Genomic DNA, 20149 nt, shown 5'->3' on the forward strand with positions numbered 1-20149 from the left:
AGTGGAAATGAGGATGTGTAGGGGTGAGATGGTGGTACAAATGGTGGAGCCTAAGGTGGTGATGCTGGCTTAGTTTGAGAGAATTTGATACTTCTATATAAAAATGATGTAGCATAAATTTGATACTTATAACACTATTGCTACACATATGAATTTATAATTGTGAGAGTAAAACTTTAGAACGCAACAATTTATAAGTATCACACTCAAATTTTGCGGTCTAATGTAAAGAGCGTGATTCTTATATGAGCTAAATATATTAATCACACTCACTTTTTCCGGCCTGTAGAAGGCTGCGATGGCGTTTATAGAGGTAGCAGCAGTAAGGGTGTGAAAGTATGGAAATAGTGAAAGGAAATAACATAGCAAATAAGCCTGAACATAAACAAACACGAATATCCGCTCCTCAATATATAAAACTGCAAATAACAAACATAAAGTGCATCGTCTCCCGAGTCTCACTCGGGGCAATCAAGGGTGGGAAGGAAGAACACAAAAGAGAAAAAGAAAATAAAGATTGAAAGTTGATATGCACTCCACAACATGATACAACAGCAGCTCGATGATACCCCCAGCTTTCAACATATGAGGCAGGCAGCTGCAAATCACTGCAACGGTGGAAGCAAATTCGCAATCATGCACAAGCCTAATTCGATATCAAGTAACAAAACTGCATTTAAACGAGTGATGATAGTTACCTGCTGTTGCTGTTGATATGCGCCGGGCTGCTGGTAGTTTCCATATCCAGCAGCATAGCCTCCATAATACAGGGCAGGGTCTTGGGCAGGAGGAGGTGCATATGAATATGCATCGTATCCTTGTGGATATCCATAAAATCCAGCACCACCAGCGCCATTCCACTGTGCTTGATCTGGCTGGTTCTGAACCAATCCAATCAACCAACATATATGGTTAATATGAAGTATGTAGAACAGTAAAATGTCAAAAAACAATAAGGTCGCAAATAAAAACCTGTTTGCTTGTAGGACTGCGGCCCCATGAAAGCCGAATACTTTGTCCTCCTAATTGTGTTCCATTCAACGATCCCAATGCTTGCTCCGCACAAGACCTGAAGCAGAGTACATGCACACGACAAACAAGCATATGATAAGTATTTTACAAGGAAAGAAAGAGCAAGAGCACCAAGGAAACTTATATCAAGACTACCAGCAGTGCTGAGCTCTTACCTGTTAGCAAATTGAACAAAACCACAACGCTTGCCTACTGGTATCTTCACATGAACAAGCTCACCAAACTGGCTAAAAACTTGCCTCAACATGTCATCATTCACACTGGGATCCAGACCCCCAACAAATATCTGCACTCAAAAGTTTCAGGAGTTACTATCAAGTAGCAAGAAATGTACAATGCCAACATTAGAACAAACTACGCACTGTTGTATTATTTGGATCAGCTTCGCCTGGATTTCCTTGAGTACTTGGATACGAAGCTGCAAATAACAAACACATAAGCACTAATTTATGCGAGCTAGTATTAGTAGCACAGATAAAGTTTTCCGCACATTCAAGAACTGATAGTTCAGTTTACACCATGCTATTATGGTTCTAAAACTCAAAATCTAAAATTGAATCAGTTTGTCAAGTTGACATGTCAAATAGAACTGTGTGCAAACTTCCATGCAAATTTTCTATACATTAATAATACACTCATTTGTCTAAAGGTCTATGTCCTCCTACTTCAAACTGGCAATGTTTAATGAAGCATTCCATTTAGCTGTTATGGTTAGCATATTACATGATGCACCGACCAACTGACATTCACCTCCCAACACTACCAATTTGATTTTCTAACAAAAAAGGATTTTTATTTTAACAAGAAACAATGAACATCAAAATTATCAAGAGGCAAAATTATCAAGGTCAAAGCAGAAAGGCAATTGGAATATCAAACATAATAAATTACATAAGCAGATACTAAAAAAAATGAAAATCTAAACACGCAATTGAACAGATTTCTCAAAATCTATTCAAAGAGTTAGACAGATCAAGTAGACTCCATCCCATAGAAGTCTAAATGAAAGAGTACTTCATAAATCTATTCCTGATACAATATTGGAATCCCACTTTACCACAAATTACAAAGTGGCACTTCTACCTAAAACACAGCAAAGAGAGGCAGATGATAAGATGCAACCATATAAGCAGCTCACAAAAAATTAAAAGGGAGCTTCTATTGACACTCCAAAAAGTCATTATGGACTCCTCCCCAGTGAAAAGAAATAAGTAGTGCAGTGTCTTTTCTGGAGTGCTAATAACTATTCCCAAATTTAATGGTGTTTTCATTAAATATGTGCAATAGTGCATCGGCTTCAACTAATAGTTTAAGCATTTGATGCAGATTTATAATCTGACTTAAGATGAGGGCTGAAATTTGGGTACACATTCTATCCTATCAAACATAGAGAACATTGTGGAACCGATCCACAAAGAAAAAACACACTGGTTCTTCAACACAAGCGAAGTATTATAAGAAGGATATATAAACTTCGGAAACGGAGTAAATGTAAACCCGACTGGCAAATGGAATAAATGTAAACCCGACTGGCAAATGGAATAAATGTAAAACCGAATGGTAAATGGAATAAATGTAAAGCTGACTGGTAAATGGAATAAATGTAAAGCTGACTGGTAAATGGAATAAATGTAAAGCTGACTGGTAATGGAATAAATGTAAAGCTGACTGGAAAGGTAATTCTTGAGTAGCATTAAATGCCACGAGAAAAGAAGTAAGAAGCTTCTGACATAAACAAAATAACTGACCTAAAATGAGGCCACGCAATAATGTGGAATCATTTCATCTGAAATCAGTTCCAGGCCCTCCAAAATGAGAGCCTCTCGGTGTCCTGCTTTAAGACAACATGAGTTTTACATAAGCTTTTGCATGTTTTAACATAATTAAATGCGCCCAAGTTTTACAAAGGAAAGTACTCGAAGGAAATGACTAAGTCCCGCCAATCTTCAACTGAATAATCAAAACGACGGCAAATTTAGAACACTTGAGAGATCGTCACCTCGAAAATAGAAATTAAAAGCCCTAGTGCAACTTACCAAACCATAGTTAACATAAGGTGCAAGATATTCATAAAGTACAAGTACAGAACAAACATCTAAGAAAAGTATCAACTGCAATGAAGTAGCAAATTCAGCTGCAGAATTATTCGTATGGCTATTACAAACCATTATGCAATACTAACTAGAATACATACCTTTCTGATATTGCTGTCCACCACTGGCTGGTTTCTTAGTAGCCGCAGGCCCAATCCGCATGGGCCTAGTAGAACAAAATTGGCCGTTCATCTCAGTCATGGCTCGCAATTGCTCACCTTCATCAGCAAACCTAACAAAACCATATCCCTTAGATCGCCCTGTGGTCCTATCAGTTACAACCTTTGCACCCTTGACAGAGTGGTAATTTTGTCTAAATGTTTCTTGAAGCATGTAATCAGTCACATCAGCAGCCAAGTCCCCGACAAAAACTGTAAAATCTGGACCATCATCCTGCCGTCTCTCACCAGCACCTAGGGTTGCCCAATTCAGTCTGAAATTCTGCTCCGTGTTAGGCATAAGAGCGCCATTGTATGTCTGCAAGATCTGCTCAGCTGCAGCGCGAGACCTAAACTCAATAAAACCATAACCTTCTGGCAGACCCGTTAACTTGTTGCGGATAACCTTTGCATTCACAGCCTACAAACAACTCAAAAAACAAAAACGAATACAACATAATGGGGTCAGCAAACAAAGCACATGTACCAAGAATTTAATAGCAAATATCAATTGGCATCTCAAACCCTAGAGCAACAATTGGTTGAAATCTTGACCAAAGCAACTATGGTTTAATATTTTTATCGCAGTGTTTTACTAAAATAAAATTTTCAAAAAGTTTGGGTTTTTTATTTTACATATCACATCTAGAACCAAACCCTAAATTTCAAATTTGAAGTAGAACAACTTCAATAAAAAACCAATCGACGTAAATTAATCTAAAGGAAATTCACAGAAATTCAAACCCTAGATGTACCTACACACAGACACACACAAATAAATCCTAATAATCCTACGCGTGCGAGAGTATATTACCTCACCGGTGGGACCAAAGCAGCTGAGGATATAAGCCTCGTCCATCCACTGCAGCAAGTCACCGATCCAGAGGGAGCGGATCTCATCGGGGCCGGGATTCTGTGTGGTCGCGTACTGCTGAGGCGCCTGCTGGGGCCACCCAGCCTGCGCCGGAGGGGCTTGCCCCTGCTGCTGTGGCGGCATCATCATCCACTGCTGCGGCGGCTGCTGCTGGTACTGCTGCTGGGGATCGGACGGAATCTGTTGTGGTACCAATCCTCCTGATGGTTGCTGCATCATGGTGAAGAAAGGAGGGTGTTTGGGTACGGCGATAAAGGCGTCCTCGTGGAGGAGGAGGGAGGACTGCGGCGCGGTTTGGGAAAACCGATAACCTGAATCCCGGATTGGGTCTGAGAAGAAGGAGAGATATTTTTGTGGTAAGGAGGGTTTATATAGACGGGATGTTGTGGTGCGACACGTGGCAAACGAATATTGGTTGGGTTGTGAATCCTACGGAACTGGGATAGATTGTTGACTATTGGGCCGCTGGGCCGGGCCTGGGCCTGAGCAGGGCTCAAACCCTATTTTCTCTTAAACCCTGATTCCCCGTACCTCACTGCAAATCAAACCAGACTATCTCTGTTTCAATGGAAGGAAGATCAGCCTCCGAAAATCAAGGTACGCATCCCCATGCACTCAAAGCTTTTAACTTTCTGTTTGGTTGCCGAGAAAATTTGTGAAGTTATTTTCTTTGCTGTGTTTGCTTTTGAACTGCAGCTACGGTGTTTGAAGAAATGCCTAAACCTACAATTAAAGTGACCCACGAAGCTAAACTTAAAGAGCTACTGCATAATCTTAACTCTGTTGAAATTAAATTATGTTCTCATGCTACAAAAGAGTTCATAAAGTTGCTGAAAGGTGATAATGGAGGTGATTTGCTCCGTTATTATGTGAAGAATTCGGGTAAGTGCTCGGAGCTTCTCAGTGCTTGGAAGCTCCGGCGAGGGAAACCCGGAATGTTTTGTGTATTTAAACTAATTGCTGTTGTTTTGAGTCATCCTGATGGGATGTATATGCCGAATGATGTGGAGAGGATGGGTATTAGCCGGGCATTGGATAAGTTTGCACGGTCGATTATTGAAGAACAGTTGCAGGATGTGTGTAAGGAGTTGAATAGTAAAGAAGCAAAACGCCAAAAGGCGGCTCTTTTGCTTTTGGCTTCCATTGTGAGGCGTGGGTCGGGGTTGGCTTCTGAGGTTGCAAAGAATTTCGATTTCAAACTGCAGGGTTTTTTTAAGATGGGTGAGTTTAGAAAGAAGCAGGGTGAGAAAGGAATGAAGCTGTCCTTGAGGAAGTCGTTTGTGGGGTTCGCAATGTCGTTTCTGGAGGTGGGGACCCCGGGGTTGTTGAGGTCGGTTATACGTCAGAAGGAAATGTACTCTGGTGTCCTTCGCGGGATTGGGAATGATGACGATGAAACTGTTATCTACGTTTTGTCCACATTGAGGGACATGATTCTTGTGGAAGAGTCATCAGTTTCCCCAAGTCTTCGGAGTGTTCTCTTTGGGAGTGCTACTTTGGAACAATTAGTTAACATCTGTGCAAGGGAGAATGGTGGGCCTTCTGCGGAATTGGCATACAGTGTTTTGGTTATGGTTTGTAACGATTCTAGTAATGGTTTGATGTCAGATTTGAAGAAACGTCTGAAGGGTAATTCAAAGCGACTCGTGGATCTGATGAAGAAGCTTAAAGCAACTGAGATTGGCTACCACAGGGATCTTCTTTTGGCTATTGTTAGTGGAAGACCGTCTATTGCTGCAGCATATATGGAAGAGTTCCCCTACAATCTTGAAGATTATGCGTCGCATAACTGGTCAGATTTATTTATACTAGTGCATCGTATTGTTTAATACTTAATTTTCACTGGTCCCGTTTTCCTGTTTATTTGTATGGCGACTGAAGCATTTGCAGGTTTTCTGTTGTTACTCTTACAGCAAACTTGGTTTCCTCAGTGCGCAGTGGGCATGCTTTTGGTATCCATGACTCTCAGTCTCATAATCCAGCCATGTTTGACAATGTGGATGTGCAGAGTATCATGAAATGCTTGTATCCTCGTTCATTCAGCCGGTCCGCAATCAATAAGGGGCTGCTTCACTCTGATTTCCTAGTGAAGCATGGATCTTTAAGGCTTCTTTTAGAAGCACTGAAGTTGCTGGACTCCTTTCATGTTGTTTTAAACCGTAGAGACCAAAGTTATTCTGATAATAAGAAGGTATACGTATTGGAGTCTTTTAAGCAAGAATTTCAAAATGAAGTTCGAAACTTGCTCCCTGATCATCAGGTTATGTTGACTCTACTTTCGTCTCTGAGTAGTCACTCCAAAAGTCAGCAGTTAAGCTTAAAGAGGACAGCTGAGTTGGAGGAGTTCCCCGAACATAGCCCCAAACGCTTGAAAAAAAAGAAAACAGATGTGGGGAACAAGGACTTAGATATTGTTGTAGGTGGGTTAAATTTTGATCCAGATGTTGCTTCACCTGAGAACAGTGAAAGAGTTGCAGGTACATCCACTGCAGATGCATTGGATAATGACAAGGATGCTATAAATGTTATGGTAGAAATTTGGGGTTTGGATCTTCAATCCACACATATTAATACATTAAAGGATGCAGAGATGTATTTCCACTGTAGGCTGCTCGATGCACTTAAAACTTACCATGTAAGTTTAACTTCATATTTCATTTTGTGCTCTCAAAACTTATCTTGTAAGTTTAACTTTCTAAGTCTCATTTTCTTTGTATCTTTTATTGAGACCTTATGGGGCATGACAAACAGGGTTAGAAACTAAAGTGAGGCATTTTTATTTAATCAACGTAGGGTTCACTTTCTATTGCTTTTTTCTAACACATGCCGATTTAGCATATTTGGTTTAAAGTGAGGGGTGCAGTTTTCTAGCACTATCAGGCATAATTCTTTTGGGAACACCAACACATCTATTGTGGGAACACCAATACATCTATTGCATTTCAAGTAGCATCTTGATGGTTTCATGCCAAGGCATGCTTTAATGGCCGGAGGGAAAACATACCCTGATACATTTAGTAACACAGGGTGCATCCTTCCTACTATTTGCCTCATCCTTTGGAATTTAATATATATGTGAATGTGTATTTTTCTGTTTTTCTAACAGTCTGAAAGTATGTGTTTCATAATCAAAAGAACTGTGATGTGCTGACTTGCAGATGGAATTAAGGGATCGATTTTGATTTCTACTTTCAATCCAAAAAGGCTCCTATGTAGTTGTTCTTACAATGTCCTTTTTATTCTTCTATTGCAGCGGATAATGCCCACTGGCTTGGAGGGATCATTTGAGTTTTTTATGAATCTTCTAAGCAGCCCTTTAGCATCAGAAACAGATCTGCAGTGCTCTCTTTTGTCTTTGTTAACAGAATACGTTGGATTGTCCCCAAAGAGTAGAACTCCAATTAGGACTCCACCCCTCATGTATAAACATCTTTTGACATTCATGAACTTGCTAGTTTTTTCACAAATCAGTGACATAAGGGATCAAGCATATGATCTTGCACAAGCTGCTATGTTAAGTACTGGTGCTTTTGACAGAAATCAGCATGAAATTGCATCATGGTTCTTGTTTTTACCGGGTTTTGGTAGAAGAAAATCTTCTGTTGAAGTACTGGAGGTGGAAGTATTACAAAGCTTGTGTCATGTTGTCATCTCATTCTTATGTGATGCCGTTTCTACTACTGGGAATAGTTTGTTCAAATACTGGGATATTGTTAAGCGTTATACCTGCCCTTTGGAAACTAGTAAAGGTGATTGTGATTCATCTCATTTGTTTAGCATTCTTACGTTGTTCTTATTTTCTTTTGGGGAGGGAGGTTGGTGTGGGGGTTCTTTGATCCTGTACTTTCCAAGTGAACTTCTCTCTGGTATGCAGTTGAGATGTGGCCTGAATTTTTTTTAAATCATAAAATCTTTAGTGGGCATTGAGATAATTGTAGTATAACAACTACAGTAGGATCTCTTCTTTTTTTCTGTATTCTTTTTCTACAAGTTGCATAGGTCTCGTTCTTTATTTATAAATATATTAGATGTAAGAATAATTAGTTACCGGAGGCAGGATCTTTTACACAAATTTGATAGAACTGTTTGTTATACAATACCTAGTTTATTATATTTCCTAATATGTATTTGTATTGTACAATAATTTAGGAAAATGTCTTCTGTTTTTTAAATGAAAGTAGTTGCTATGTATCAGTTCCTCAACTGTATTACAGGCTATTTCTGCATGCTAATTTTCCTTCTATTTTTTATTTTTTTGCAGATGTGACACCTCATTTCAGTCCTCTTACCATATGTGTACTGCAGAAGTGTCTAAGGTTGCTTGATTCTGGATCTGGAACATTTACAATGCCTGAAAAGTCAATGATATCAACATATGTATGCAGCACACTGAAATATCTCTTGCAAACTCAGGTACACGTCTGTTATTTCTTAGCTTGGAATTGATTGCTAATTGAATGCAATCTAATGTGAAATTTAATTTTGATAGGTTGATGCAAGATTGCTTTCTTCCTTGATTTGCTCAGTCTTGGTTGAGAGACTTGGTGACTGTTCTATCGCTGACAATGCTAGGGATAAAATCTGTGAGTGGAGGCCTTTAAAGAATTTGCTGCTCTTTTCACAGAGTATATCTGTTCGGAAAACTTGTGGCATTCTTTCTATCCACAATAAGGCTATGCCTGCTGATAGTTCCTTAACAATTACAATTGAGGAAGTGAAAAGATTTGAAAACAGTAGGGATGCTGGTGACATAGCTGGAATAACCAAAGCCTTTTCTTTCTCAATTATCTCTACAAGTCCCGAGGGAATACTACAAAATTTTCCATCATTTATGACAGCTTGGAAATATCTTCTTGGCATTCCCGTCTCTCTCTTATCATCAATATTTTTTCAGGAACAAACCCTTCTAGCCAGTGTTTCTAAGTTGTGGCCTGATATATTTATTCCTGGCCTTGAAAAGGCTCTATCCAGTATTTGTTGCAGAGGTAGAAAAGATGATGCCCGTGGATCTCTTGACCCTGTTTCTTATGCTCGAGGAATGATATTTAACCAAGATCATGATACAAATGAAGCTGCTTCTGCTGCCTTTTCTTTCTATTTGGAGAAAGCACCATTCCATGTTTTATTCTCTGCCATTATGAGCATTGATGGTCATTCTTCATCGGACCTCTCAAAGATACAAGACTTGCTTGTAGCTAAACTATCTGAGTGCTCAATTGATTGCCACCTTATTTCCCATTTGCGTCTTGTGCTATTTTGGCTTTATCAGATACAATCATCTCATAGAGTTGGACATTTGGTCAACTTCCAACAACTGTCAGAGATTTGTTTAGTTCTACTGGAGAACTTGTTATCTCAACTGTTGATGTTGAATACTGATTCTGATTCCTCTGAAAACTATTCGGTTCTTCTGTCAAGCCAAGATGTTCAAGAAGTGGCTGAAATCATTATCTGTCATCCTGCAATGCTAACATTGTTATCTTGTCCTTTGGGATGCAGTGATGACTTACCAAAGAGTAGCCTAGCGGACAATGTAAATGCTTTGATTAGCTTATCAAGGCAGAGTATTCATAGATTAGATTGTCATGCCTTGGATATATTGGCAAAAACTTGTGACTACTTGTTTACTTTATGCAATGACCGCCAATTTACGGCAGAAGGTGAAATAGGTGCTGGTAAACAATTTGTGAAAGCATTTAACGTCTTGCAAAGGAATCTATTTCATGAAGTCAGGGTCAAATTTGATCAATGCATTGGTACTAAGGATTTTACGCCTTTCCTCCCAACTTTTTATGCTTTACATGTTTTGATTCGTTTTATATCCCCCTTTGAACTTCTTGAATTGGTGCATTGGATGTTTAGTCGAGTTGACATGGATGACATAGAGAAATCTGCTATTTCTTTTGGATCTTGCATTGCTGGTGGTGCTTTCAGAAATCTTTCTAGCTTCTTGCAGCATCCAAATACAAAGAGAAAATCATATGATATATTTTGGAAAATGGAAGAGAACAAATTCAACAGTGACATTATTGAGGAAATCTATCTTAAAATATGCAAGTTTTCCTTGCATTTTAAAACAGAAGTTGTGGATATATGCTTGCTGGAAGCTATAAATGCTGTATGCAGACAGAAATTCAAGCAGCAATGTAATCTTCATCCATTACATATAATATTGTCGAGAGTTATAGCAACCACCCCTGTAGAAATTGTTTCCCATTGCATTTACAGAACCAGCAAGATGAAAGCTAGATTATTGTCTCTTCTTACTGATATGAGTTCCCTGCATTTGTCTACCTTTGGGCACTTATTTTCGTGTTTTGTGAACAAATATAGAGATTTTCAACGTGAAGGCAATGTGATGGAAGAGCTTTGTGTCTCTTCTCTTTCAGATGAGGACTGTATCATGCTTCTGCCTGCTGCTTTGTTGTACTTGAATTCAGCTTCCTTGAAATTTGGAAGGTTGTCTTTTGAGCATTTTAGATATATACCAACTTTTTATTCAAGGATTATTTTGAATGGTTTCCTTCAGTGGAAGAGTTTTGTGTCTAGAGATGTGTTTCAGGAAGAATTTGGAGAGTTTTTGCCATCATCTGCTCAAGAACTTCTCAGTCTGATTGATGATAGTCTTCTTGGAAAAACAATTTGTATGTTGCGTTATCACTTCAGTTTGAATGAAGATGCAATGAAAATGAAGAACCGGTTCCAGCTTTTTAATTCTATTTTCCCACCTTCTGTGTCACAGGATGAGCTGGTAGGTTGTGATATTGGTGGATTGGCTTCTCAATCACTCAATGAATCATTAAACCTTGTAAATAAATTTTTTGCAAAGATATCTTTTGGTAAGGTTTTATTATTCCCAAAAGGTAGTCGGTCAAATGAAGCAGGCAGTGACGTGAAAGACAATCCTTTGGACATTGCATCTAAAAAATTGGATTCTTCAAGAATGCAGTTTATGAACATATTGGTGGGTATCTGGCAATGGATTGTTAAAAGAGTCCCTTCAGTTGAAGATAGTTCTCAAAAGGAAACAAGCACAGATACTTCCTTGTGGAGATGCTTTGAAGCTCTCATATTGATGAACATTCTTGAACTGACCGGAGAGATGTCTGATGGTCTTATTCAATTACAGTCTATCCCTTTCCTAGAGCAATTGACAAAATCAGCACTTCTATATAGGTTTGAAGATCCAACAACTTTAAAATCCATCCGAGATCTCCTAAGTGTGCTGTCAGAGGGAAAATTTTCACATGTTCCCTATCTTCAGCTTCTACTTGCCCATTCTCAATTTGCGCCAACAGTTCGCTCAGAATACAGATCATCTGAGGGTTTCATTTTTGGTGCATTTTCCAGGCCTATGCCTGGCATTCTAAGATCGCTTGTTGTCCCTTCCGCTAACCAAAGTATAATTGATCACAAGTGCAATCTGGAAACAGCAGATCTGTATGCAAGACAGTTGGAGGTTGTCAAGTTACTACGGATGCTCTTTCCAATCAAGGAACATCAACATGGTTTTGACTTTGGTAAAGATATATGCATAAATCTAAAGGAACTGCATTTACTGCTTCTGTCTTCTTATGGTGCGACACTTAGTGAAATTGATGTGGAGATATACAACTTGATACGCACAATTGAGTGTCTTGATGGTTCAAAGCCTGCCAATGTTGCTGGAATGGATCACTTGTGGGGCAGTGCCGTGTTAAAGATAGAAAAAGAACGGACTCTGGAAAGGAATATGTCTGATGATGTCTTGACTGATACTGAAGCAGTAAAAGAACGCCGTAGAAGTCAATTTAGAGAAAATCTTGTTGTTGACCCCAAAATCTGTGCTTCCACCGTGCTATACTTTCCTTATGATAGAGTGGCATCTGAAGAACTACTATGCTTGAACAAGTTTCAAACAGATAATTTTGGTAATGGTCTTTTGGTAAGTCTCTTTACTTGTGAAATAATGATGAATATAATTTTGTTTGAGCTGAGACTTTGGATATGTGCTTATTGTGATAGTTCTCATCCAATTTCGACATTTTATGCAGTTGCATTCTCCTGATGGTGAATATATGCAACGATATAATCCTATTTTCATCTTGCGCTTCTCTATTCATAGCCTCTCCGAGGGTTATATTGAACCCTTGGAGTTTGCGGGTTTAGGCTTGCTAGCTATTGCATTTATGAGTATGTCATCTCCTGACGACAGAATAAGAAGGTTGGGTTATGACACTCTTGGAAGATTTAAGAACACATTGGAGGTAATGCTGTTTTCTAAATTGTTTCTGGCTCTGTAAATGCTTTCTGTGCATGCGGGCGTGTCATAAATTGTGTGTGTGTGTGTAATAGAAGTGAAATACATATCTATTATGCTTGTGCACTTTCCTAATTTCTCATATATTTAGTGTTAACCATAGAAAATATAATGTTAGTTACAACAATATCAGTCCTCTTCAATACTGGAAAGTCATATTTTAGCACATTAGCACTTGAGTCTTACATTAACCAAAGAGCTTTTAATTACTGTTTCTTAGCTAGAATTCTCAATCTTCTAGAATTTCTATTTGTTGAAGTACTAGATATTATTGCATGCACAGTATATTGGTATGTTGATATTTATGACTGATGATCGTACCCAGTGCACAAGGCTCCCGCTTTACGCAGGGTCTGATGATCCATTTAGAAAAAAATTAGGGGTATGTATCCACACACCCCATTTTACTTCTTACACATCCCTTGATAATTTTTGTCCGTTTTCTCACACACCCGAAAAATTAATGTTACTTTGGTTATGATATTCCTTTCGGCGTATTTTGTTTAAGCTGTTTGTTAATCAAAGTTCTACTACCCTTCACAGAGATGTCAAAAGAGGAAGGGTGTCAAGCAAATTCAACTTCTGTTGACTTATGTGCAAAATGCTATAGAAGAACCATGGCAGAGAATCCCTTCTGTAAATTCTATTTTTGCTGCAGAGACATCCCTCATTTTATTAGATCCTTCACATGAGCATTACACAGCCTTAACAACGCTTTTGATGAGATCGTCCAGGTTGAATGTCAAGGTATGAGTTCCAAGAACTTGGTACATTAGTTTTTCTTTTCACATTCAGATCTGTATGAGTCATTTATAAACATTTTGGTCTTAATTTCTTTTTTTTTTTAATTGCAGAATATACTTTTCTTTAGCAATTTTTTTTGGAGCTCCTCTATCAATTTCAAAGCAGAAAGGTTGTGGATACTTCGCTTAGTATATGCGGGGCTGAATTTTGATGAGGATGCTCAAATTTATATGAACAACTCGGTTCTTGAGGCTCTGATGAGTTTCTATGTCTCTCCAATTTCGGATGATGAATCCAAGGAACTAATTCTTCAGGTAACTTTTCTTTTAAGAAAACAATTAATTCTTCAGGGAACTTGTAAGCTCGCTGTAATTTCGGGTGTTTGCTTCTGTCCATACTTTTGCATTGACTGTCTTTGTTTCATAAGTGAAACCATTTCTTTCCTAAAAAATAAAAAGTACCTTGATTTGACATTGTTGGCAGAAAAGAAATCAAAAGAAGCTTTCTTTTCAGTATCTTGTTATCATCCCTAAGTGGTTTTTTTTATCTCAAAAATCTAAATTGAAATGAAGAAGTTGTCATCATCTGAAACTGTTCTGTTGTTTGTTTCTCCTGGGCCAAGAGCGAGTGCATTAAAGTTGGATGCAAATAATTTGGATTTACAACATAACTTTCTGACTTGTGTTGACGTGAAATTTGGATTGATTTCCCAAGGGACAAAAATGAGGATTCACTTTCCTTGGGTTGCAGTTGTTCAAATGTTTGTTTAATGTCTCAAGAGGATACTCGATAATGTATCTTGAAATGTCACAATTTTCCCTCTTGAAATTTTTTTATTTGTATTTTACTTCTACTTTTTTTTATTTTTTATATGTAACATGTCAGATGGCTTTTAAAGTTGCTTTCACATGGCATAACTGTGTGGTCCGTTTCAGCACAGAATGGGGCTCACATGTGCCACACAGGCAAGTAATGGAAAACTTCATTGAAGGCCAACCGAAGGCTAAAATTGCCACGCTGTGCAAACAGTAGGGTGTACATTGTAATGTTGTGATACTTGGGTACCAAAGTGAAACAAAAGCCCATAGTATAGGAGATAAAATGTAATTAGGTTTGACATATGGTTTTAATACACACGTGGACAAGAATACGTGGATACATAGTAGAATCAAATAATTTTCAATCAGCTAATCAAATACAAGGACAAGGGCATTGTTGATTGGAACTACATGCCCTATTTACGTTAAAAACTATTTGTCTTTGAATGAATGTTGTCGCTGTAACACACGAGCTAGGCCTGGTAGATTGAGGTGTCTATAAACTGACAATAAGGGATTCTAAAGAAATGAGTTAGATTTCAGTTTGCGATTTTTTTTTTTTTTTTTGGTGATGCACCTGTATCTTTTGCTCTAATTTAGAAAACTTGAGTCTTCTTAGTGTGATACGGTTGCTTTTGACTTATTTTTATGCAGGTGGTCAAGAAGGCAGTTAAATTACACAAGATGGCTCGTCATCTGGTTGAAAAATGTGGTCTTTTTTCGTGGTTATCATCTGTTCTCTCAGTATTGGGTGAACGGCATTTTAGAGATGGAAAAAGTTTGTTCTTGTTGCAGTTGGGTGTGGTATCAGAGGTATTTACTGAAATTGTTTGCTTCTTTCTTTGAGATTCTATATTCCCCGTCCCCTGAAGTTTTTTGTTCATGTCAATGCATAATAATTGGGGTGTCTGGTGTGATGTCAATTGAAATCTGCCATCTGTACTGTGAACCGTAACTAGAAGTGTCATAATAGCAATGTATGCATGTCCATGTAATGTTATGTTGGTTAGCTTTGCTTAACAGTCTGAGTTCATATTTTCACTATCATCCTCTAACTACACTTGTGAACAACTTCTCCCTTGTGCTGTTTATTTTTTATTTTTTGGAGTGTTACATATCAAAAAATAAAAATAAGAATTCGAAGGAGCAGGCAATCATATATACCACCTCCCATACATTGTCATGGCATTGTAAGGAATGAGATATTTTAATTGGTCAGTATATTAACTATTTGTCAATTATTAACCTCCCAGTGAGTCTTCCAAAGAATAATGTAAGTGTATCTTTTACTCCCTGCTTACTTCCTGTGTTCTTGGTTTTCAGGTCGTCAATGATGTTATTTCTTTGGGAAAAATCAATGAGTGGTTGCAACAATATGCCCTTGAGCAGCTTATGGAACTTGCATCTCATCTCTTCAAATTTCTTATCAGTGATATGACACTGATAAAGGATAACGTTGCTGCTGTCAATCCAATTCTGCGAGCAATAATATTAACACTAAAGATCTCCCAGAAGAGAAGGATATATCAGCCACATTTTGTTCTATCCGTTGAGGGTTCATATAACATATATAAGGCTGTTAAGATATGTGATAATGCAAGATCTTGTGGTACAGTAGAGCTTGCTCTTAAAGCTATACTTATGAGTGCACCTCCAGTGGACATATTTTGTTTGGTATTCTCTCTCTCTCTCTCATACACTATACAATATTAGTCTTCACTGTATTGTTTATACCAAAAAAGCTGAAAACTTGCTATAATTATTTTTCAGAGCCGTGAACAGATTTCAAGTTTTATTGTGTGGGCAGTTTCTGCTGCTTTGGAAGCAGACTTTGCAAAGATGCGTCAGCCTAAAGAATCTCACCTATGTTTAACTAGTATTCCAGAGGAAGAGCTGTATGAGAATTCTTTGATATCAAAACTTCTACGTTGGCTCACTGCTTCTGTAATTCTTGGGAAGCTTGATTGGAAATCCAATGATTTGGACCCCGAGGTTTCAAAGAGGTTAAATTTAAAAACTCTTCAGACTTTAATGGAGCTTGTTGAAAGTGCATCTGAAAGAAAGAGCAAAAGCAGATATGGTTGTGAGGAGATTTTAGCTTCTGCAATTCTTTTCCTTCAACAGCTTGCAGGCACAAATCACCAAATGCTACCATCAGTTGCAGCTGCCCTTAGTCTTTTGCTTTACGATGGCTCGGTTTTCACAGGTATCATGTTTTCATCAGATTAGTTATGCATTTGGATTGTTACAGTTGAGTGTTTGAGTGGCAACATACATTGTTGGATTAAAAACTGGTCGACTTCCTGTATTTGGGGTAACCCAGGCTTAATGTTAATTTAGAAACTCAATATGGTATTTAAGCAGGGAATAATAATGAATGAGAATGCTCAACTGATCCTATGGCATGCTCTCCCTGGATACCCTTTCAGGCAAAGTGCCTAAAAGCGGGTTGGACCAGCTTTCTCAAAACAAATTCGCGGGCCTTTAGCTTTGGGCCAAATTCTTTTTACCGAACAATTTTGGGGGAAAAAAAAATTTCCCGGAAACCAAATCTTCTGTCAAAAACTGTACCAAACTGGGCTTGAGTTGGCCCTGGTATAGTCATTATGGATGTGTCTGCTGGTGAGACATTAGGTTGATTTTGTGAGAGAGCTACCACTTTTTCCCAATGTCTCAGGTCAAGGAAATGTCCTTTCAGCTATTTTTCAGATGTTCAGTAAGAACAATTGAGAGCACATAGGTGAACTTCCAGTTATGTAGACTTACTTCGTAGTTTTGTGTGTATTTGGTCATGAACAAGCTCATCGATTGGTTGCGGAGGTATGGTGTGTATTTTATGTGGCTTTGTTCTAGGTTGTTATAGAAACAGAAAGAATGAAAGTGGTGAGCTGCTTTGGATCTAGACATATTACATAGGATAGTAAAGATGATTTGATCATTCAAAATCATTTTCTCAACTGGTGTTTACAATGCACTCAAAATCAAATGCATTTGCATGTTTATGCTCTTTCTCTGACAGCCGTTTTATATTCTGGTTCAGGGTTCTTTTGTAAAAATGAAAGTGTTGTGAAATCATTGTGGTCGAAGATAGGTTGCCCTGCTGAAGCAAATCTCTCTTGGAGATGGTAATATATACCGTTCTCCACCCTCTTTTTGTCCTTTCCTATTAATATTTCGTAATGTTTTATTGAGATCATTGGGATTGGGAAATTGATCAAGTTTGATTGCATTTGCTAGTGTTTAGACTTCTCCAGGATACGGGTATAAGTTATCTTTTTGTTTACTTGGGAAACCCTATATGATGAAAAAATATTACTAAGCTGACACTGTCAGTTTGATAAAATTTGTTTAAAAATCTGTCTGATATTTGATGTTTTGTTGACCAACTCCACTGCTATGTACCTGTTCGACATCTAACTTGTGGTGGCTATACAATTTGTACAGGGCATTTTACCAGCCGTGGAAGGATCTTACGCAGGAACAAACTGGTTCACAGAAGATGGAGGAACTCCATGCTTGTCACTCTCTTTTGGATATAGTTTCAAATGTGCTAGGCAAACGACCATCAGAATTGCTAGTCTCGTCAACATACGATGTAGATAGGTTTGGTGCATTTGAATGGGAAAGAAGTATTATGCAGACTGAGTAATGCTAATTAAAGCATCCTAGATCCCAGGATTTACTTGCTGAGGCTCCCCTCTTGTCCTGCTCGGCATCTGCCTCCTCCAAGTACTCTCAAGCTGAATGCTGATGGTGCCAGATAACAGTGAGAATCGTTGTGTCGGAGCTGGAAGATTGATCAGAGATTGTGATGTCCTGTAGTTGGTTTAGTGGTTAGATTCTTAATGAAGGGATTCACTAAACATGCTATTTGCAGTAGGGTAGCTTTGCTGTGACATTATGGATGGCTTTGTTTAAAGTCTTTGTGCACACATCACATGTTGAGGTTGTCGGCATGAATTCCATACGTGATTACTTTTGACTTGGGCTCTGTTTGGTTCACGAAATTGAAGGGAGCGCGAAATAAATCCTATGTTTTTTCCAAAGGGATCTGAATGTATTCTTCCCTTGAAGTTATGGTTAAGGTATGAGATTTTTATTATAATTTTTTTTTGAAACGAGGATTTTACAACGATCAGAATCATAATGGCGATATATTGATCAAATGTTGACGACATTATTCATTAAATGTTGATGTATCGATTAAAATTTTTAAAAAGTGATTTTAGCGACTGGAATTTGTCTTTTCATCATTTTGAGCCAATTCCCCATTTTTATTTGAAAAATTAACTAAAATGATCATTTTATCTGTATATATAAAGGGAGAAGGCAAAAAGGTTTAGGGCCTGTTTGGTAGTGTACTTGAATCCAACCTTTTAAACTCAAAAACAATTTTCAAGTTTTAGGCTTTAAAAACTTGTTTGGTAGGACTATTTTCAAAAACTGAACTCAAGACCAACTAAAAAATATAGTCTATTCTCTAAAAACATAAAAATTGAGTTTTTAGAGTTTTTAAATTTAAACTCTTTTTTTTTTCTTCCTCATCCCCTCTCACTCCAAATCTATTTCTCTTTTCTTCTTTCTCTCTCCTCTTTTTTTTTTTTTTTTTTATCTTTTTCGTCTCTCCTCCAATTTTCTATCTTCATTCTTTAGGTTCTTTTTTTCACTTATCTTCCTCTTTATCTCGTCTGATTCTCTCTCTTCTTTCTTTTTCCTTAAATCATCTCTTACTTTCTTTCTTCCTCTCTCCTCTTTCTACATCTCTTGCTACCCCCTCTTTTTAGATCATTTTGTTATAGTTTAAGTCGTAAGATTTAAAAATTTTAAATTGGAAACCAATCAAGTTTTTGAGTCTTCAAGAAAACTGTTTTCAAGAAATGTTCTTAAAAAATGTTTTGAGAAATGATAAAAAATTTCAAATATGATACCAAACAGGCCCTTAAGTTTTTATAATACTCAAATTATTCTTCTCACTTTAGGAGTTCAAAATTTAAAAAAAAAAAAATCACAAAAAAATAAGTTCACATAGTGGGGCTGGGCGTGATTAATTTAATAAAAACAATAATACCAAAAACAAGTAAAACAATAAAAGAGCCAAGGCATGTGTCAAGAGGATTGTAAAGTGTTAATTGAAGGTTTGATACCACAACTAAAAATTCATAATCAGTCTTTGTCCTTAAACTTTAACAATGCGTAGCAAAAATTTTGTTGGATAGCTTCGTTTAGTATTCTGTCCCATTCTTGCCTCTTTAAATCTTTTATTTTGAATGAAATTCTAAATAGTGTTACTGAAAAGAATCATTGCTCCACAATCCAACACAATCTAAGAATCAGTGCTACACATGCAGTCCCCATTATAACAGTAACCAATACTCATGAATCTTTAGTTTAGAGAACAAAGCTCCAATTGAGCCATATATTAGGAAATAGTAAAAATTAGGAGATATGTTTCTTTTTGCACCTGAGTTTGAATGCATCCATTTCATGTACAAATCAGAATATAATCAAGTTCATGCACTGATCATAGATCAAATCAAATTATCAACAAACAAAACGCCATTCAATTAAGAGTGTCGATCATATCTCAGTCATTGGAACAAGGACAAGGACTTGACTGGCTGCAATGTCCGACTCTAAATAATCTTTCATGGTGGTGACTTTTCAATGCAGAAAACAACAAGAGTGATCAACAAAGACAGAAAAGAACGAAATAAAAGAAGTGAACTAAATACGAAAATTGCAAAAATTGCTGAAAAGGTCGTGTAGCCGATGGAATCGGTGCAAGTATTGTCCTCTCTACAATTAATAATTGGACCTTTCCAAATCTATAAAATCAAGCATCAGGGACCAGTACTGGTGGGGTTTGGGCCTTGTACATTTCCAAATCAAACCAGTGTCATTATGCATTGAACAACTCAAAGACGAGTAGGAATTTCTACTCAAAATTTTTAGTATTTTATGTTGGAGTAAAATCCGGTTCTCACAAGGTTTTGTGGTCTCACAATCATTGTACGTTACTTGAGGATCAAGTTATAGGATTAGGGAATTAACTTGGACTTTACCGGTTGCAAAAGGAATGTAATATTAAGTTGTTATTCTTGCTAAAGGGGTTCCTAATCCTGATTGGTTAA

General features: G+C 37.6%; 2 protein-coding genes across 3 annotated transcripts; one reads left to right on the plus strand and one right to left on the minus strand.

The window, feature by feature from the left end:
• Positions 1 to 382: 382 nt before the first annotated feature.
• On the minus strand, positions 383 to 4512 carry LOC103428844 (polyadenylate-binding protein RBP45C-like). The gene is made up of 7 exons (XM_008366971.4): positions 4098 to 4512; positions 3227 to 3704; positions 1395 to 1450; positions 1188 to 1318; positions 973 to 1069; positions 699 to 881; positions 383 to 608 (listed from the first exon to the last, which is right to left on the minus strand). Exons 1-7 carry the CDS (start codon positions 4374 to 4376, stop codon positions 606 to 608), a joined length of 1227 nt encoding a protein of 408 aa, XP_008365193.1. The 5' UTR covers positions 4377 to 4512; the 3' UTR covers positions 383 to 605.
• Positions 4513 to 4627: 115 nt separating this feature from the next.
• On the plus strand, positions 4628 to 18064 carry LOC103428852 (uncharacterized). 2 transcript variants are annotated; one of them, XM_008366982.4, is made up of 14 exons: positions 4628 to 4754; positions 4854 to 5949; positions 6048 to 6792; positions 7411 to 7906; positions 8419 to 8570; positions 8647 to 12081; positions 12191 to 12403; positions 13000 to 13203; positions 13311 to 13514; positions 14673 to 14831; positions 15342 to 15692; positions 15789 to 16224; positions 17059 to 17143; positions 17463 to 18064. In XM_008366982.4, exons 1-14 carry the CDS (start codon positions 4724 to 4726, stop codon positions 17665 to 17667), a joined length of 7812 nt encoding a protein of 2603 aa, XP_008365204.3. In that variant the 5' UTR covers positions 4628 to 4723; the 3' UTR covers positions 17668 to 18064. The 2 variants fall into 2 exon arrangements, with proteins under 2 accessions (XP_008365204.3, XP_008365212.3); XM_008366990.4 differs by having other exon boundaries at positions 4707 to 4754; positions 6071 to 6792.
• The last annotated feature ends 2085 nt before the right edge of the window (positions 18065 to 20149 follow it).

This window comes from Malus domestica, chromosome 03 (genome assembly GCF_042453785.1).
Source record: "Malus domestica chromosome 03, GDT2T_hap1".
Taxonomy (NCBI): domain Eukaryota; kingdom Viridiplantae; phylum Streptophyta; class Magnoliopsida; order Rosales; family Rosaceae; genus Malus; species Malus domestica.

What these genes read in the sequence shown, in the direction of transcription:
- LOC103428844 (XM_008366971.4), bottom strand. Translation starts at nt 4,376, where the DNA reads ATGATGCAGCAACCATCAGGAGGATTGGTACCACAACAGATTCCGTCC. An exon ending in GCTTTGGTCCCACCGGTGAG is followed by an intron (nt 3,705 to 4,097) that starts GTAATATACTCT and finishes AGTTGTTTGTAG; the next exon opens with GCTGTGAATGCAAAGGTTAT. An exon ending in TGGACAGCAATATCAGAAAG is followed by an intron (nt 1,451 to 3,226) that starts GTATGTATTCTA and finishes TGTTATTTGCAG; the next exon opens with CTTCGTATCCAAGTACTCAA.
- LOC103428852 (XM_008366982.4), top strand. Translation starts at nt 4,724, where the DNA reads ATGGAAGGAAGATCAGCCTCCGAAAATCAAG. An exon ending in ATGCACTTAAAACTTACCAT is followed by an intron (nt 6,793 to 7,410) that starts GTAAGTTTAACT and finishes CTTCTATTGCAG; the next exon opens with CGGATAATGCCCACTGGCTT. An exon ending in CCAAGGAACTAATTCTTCAG is followed by an intron (nt 13,515 to 14,672) that starts GTAACTTTTCTT and finishes ATTTTTATGCAG; the next exon opens with GTGGTCAAGAAGGCAGTTAA.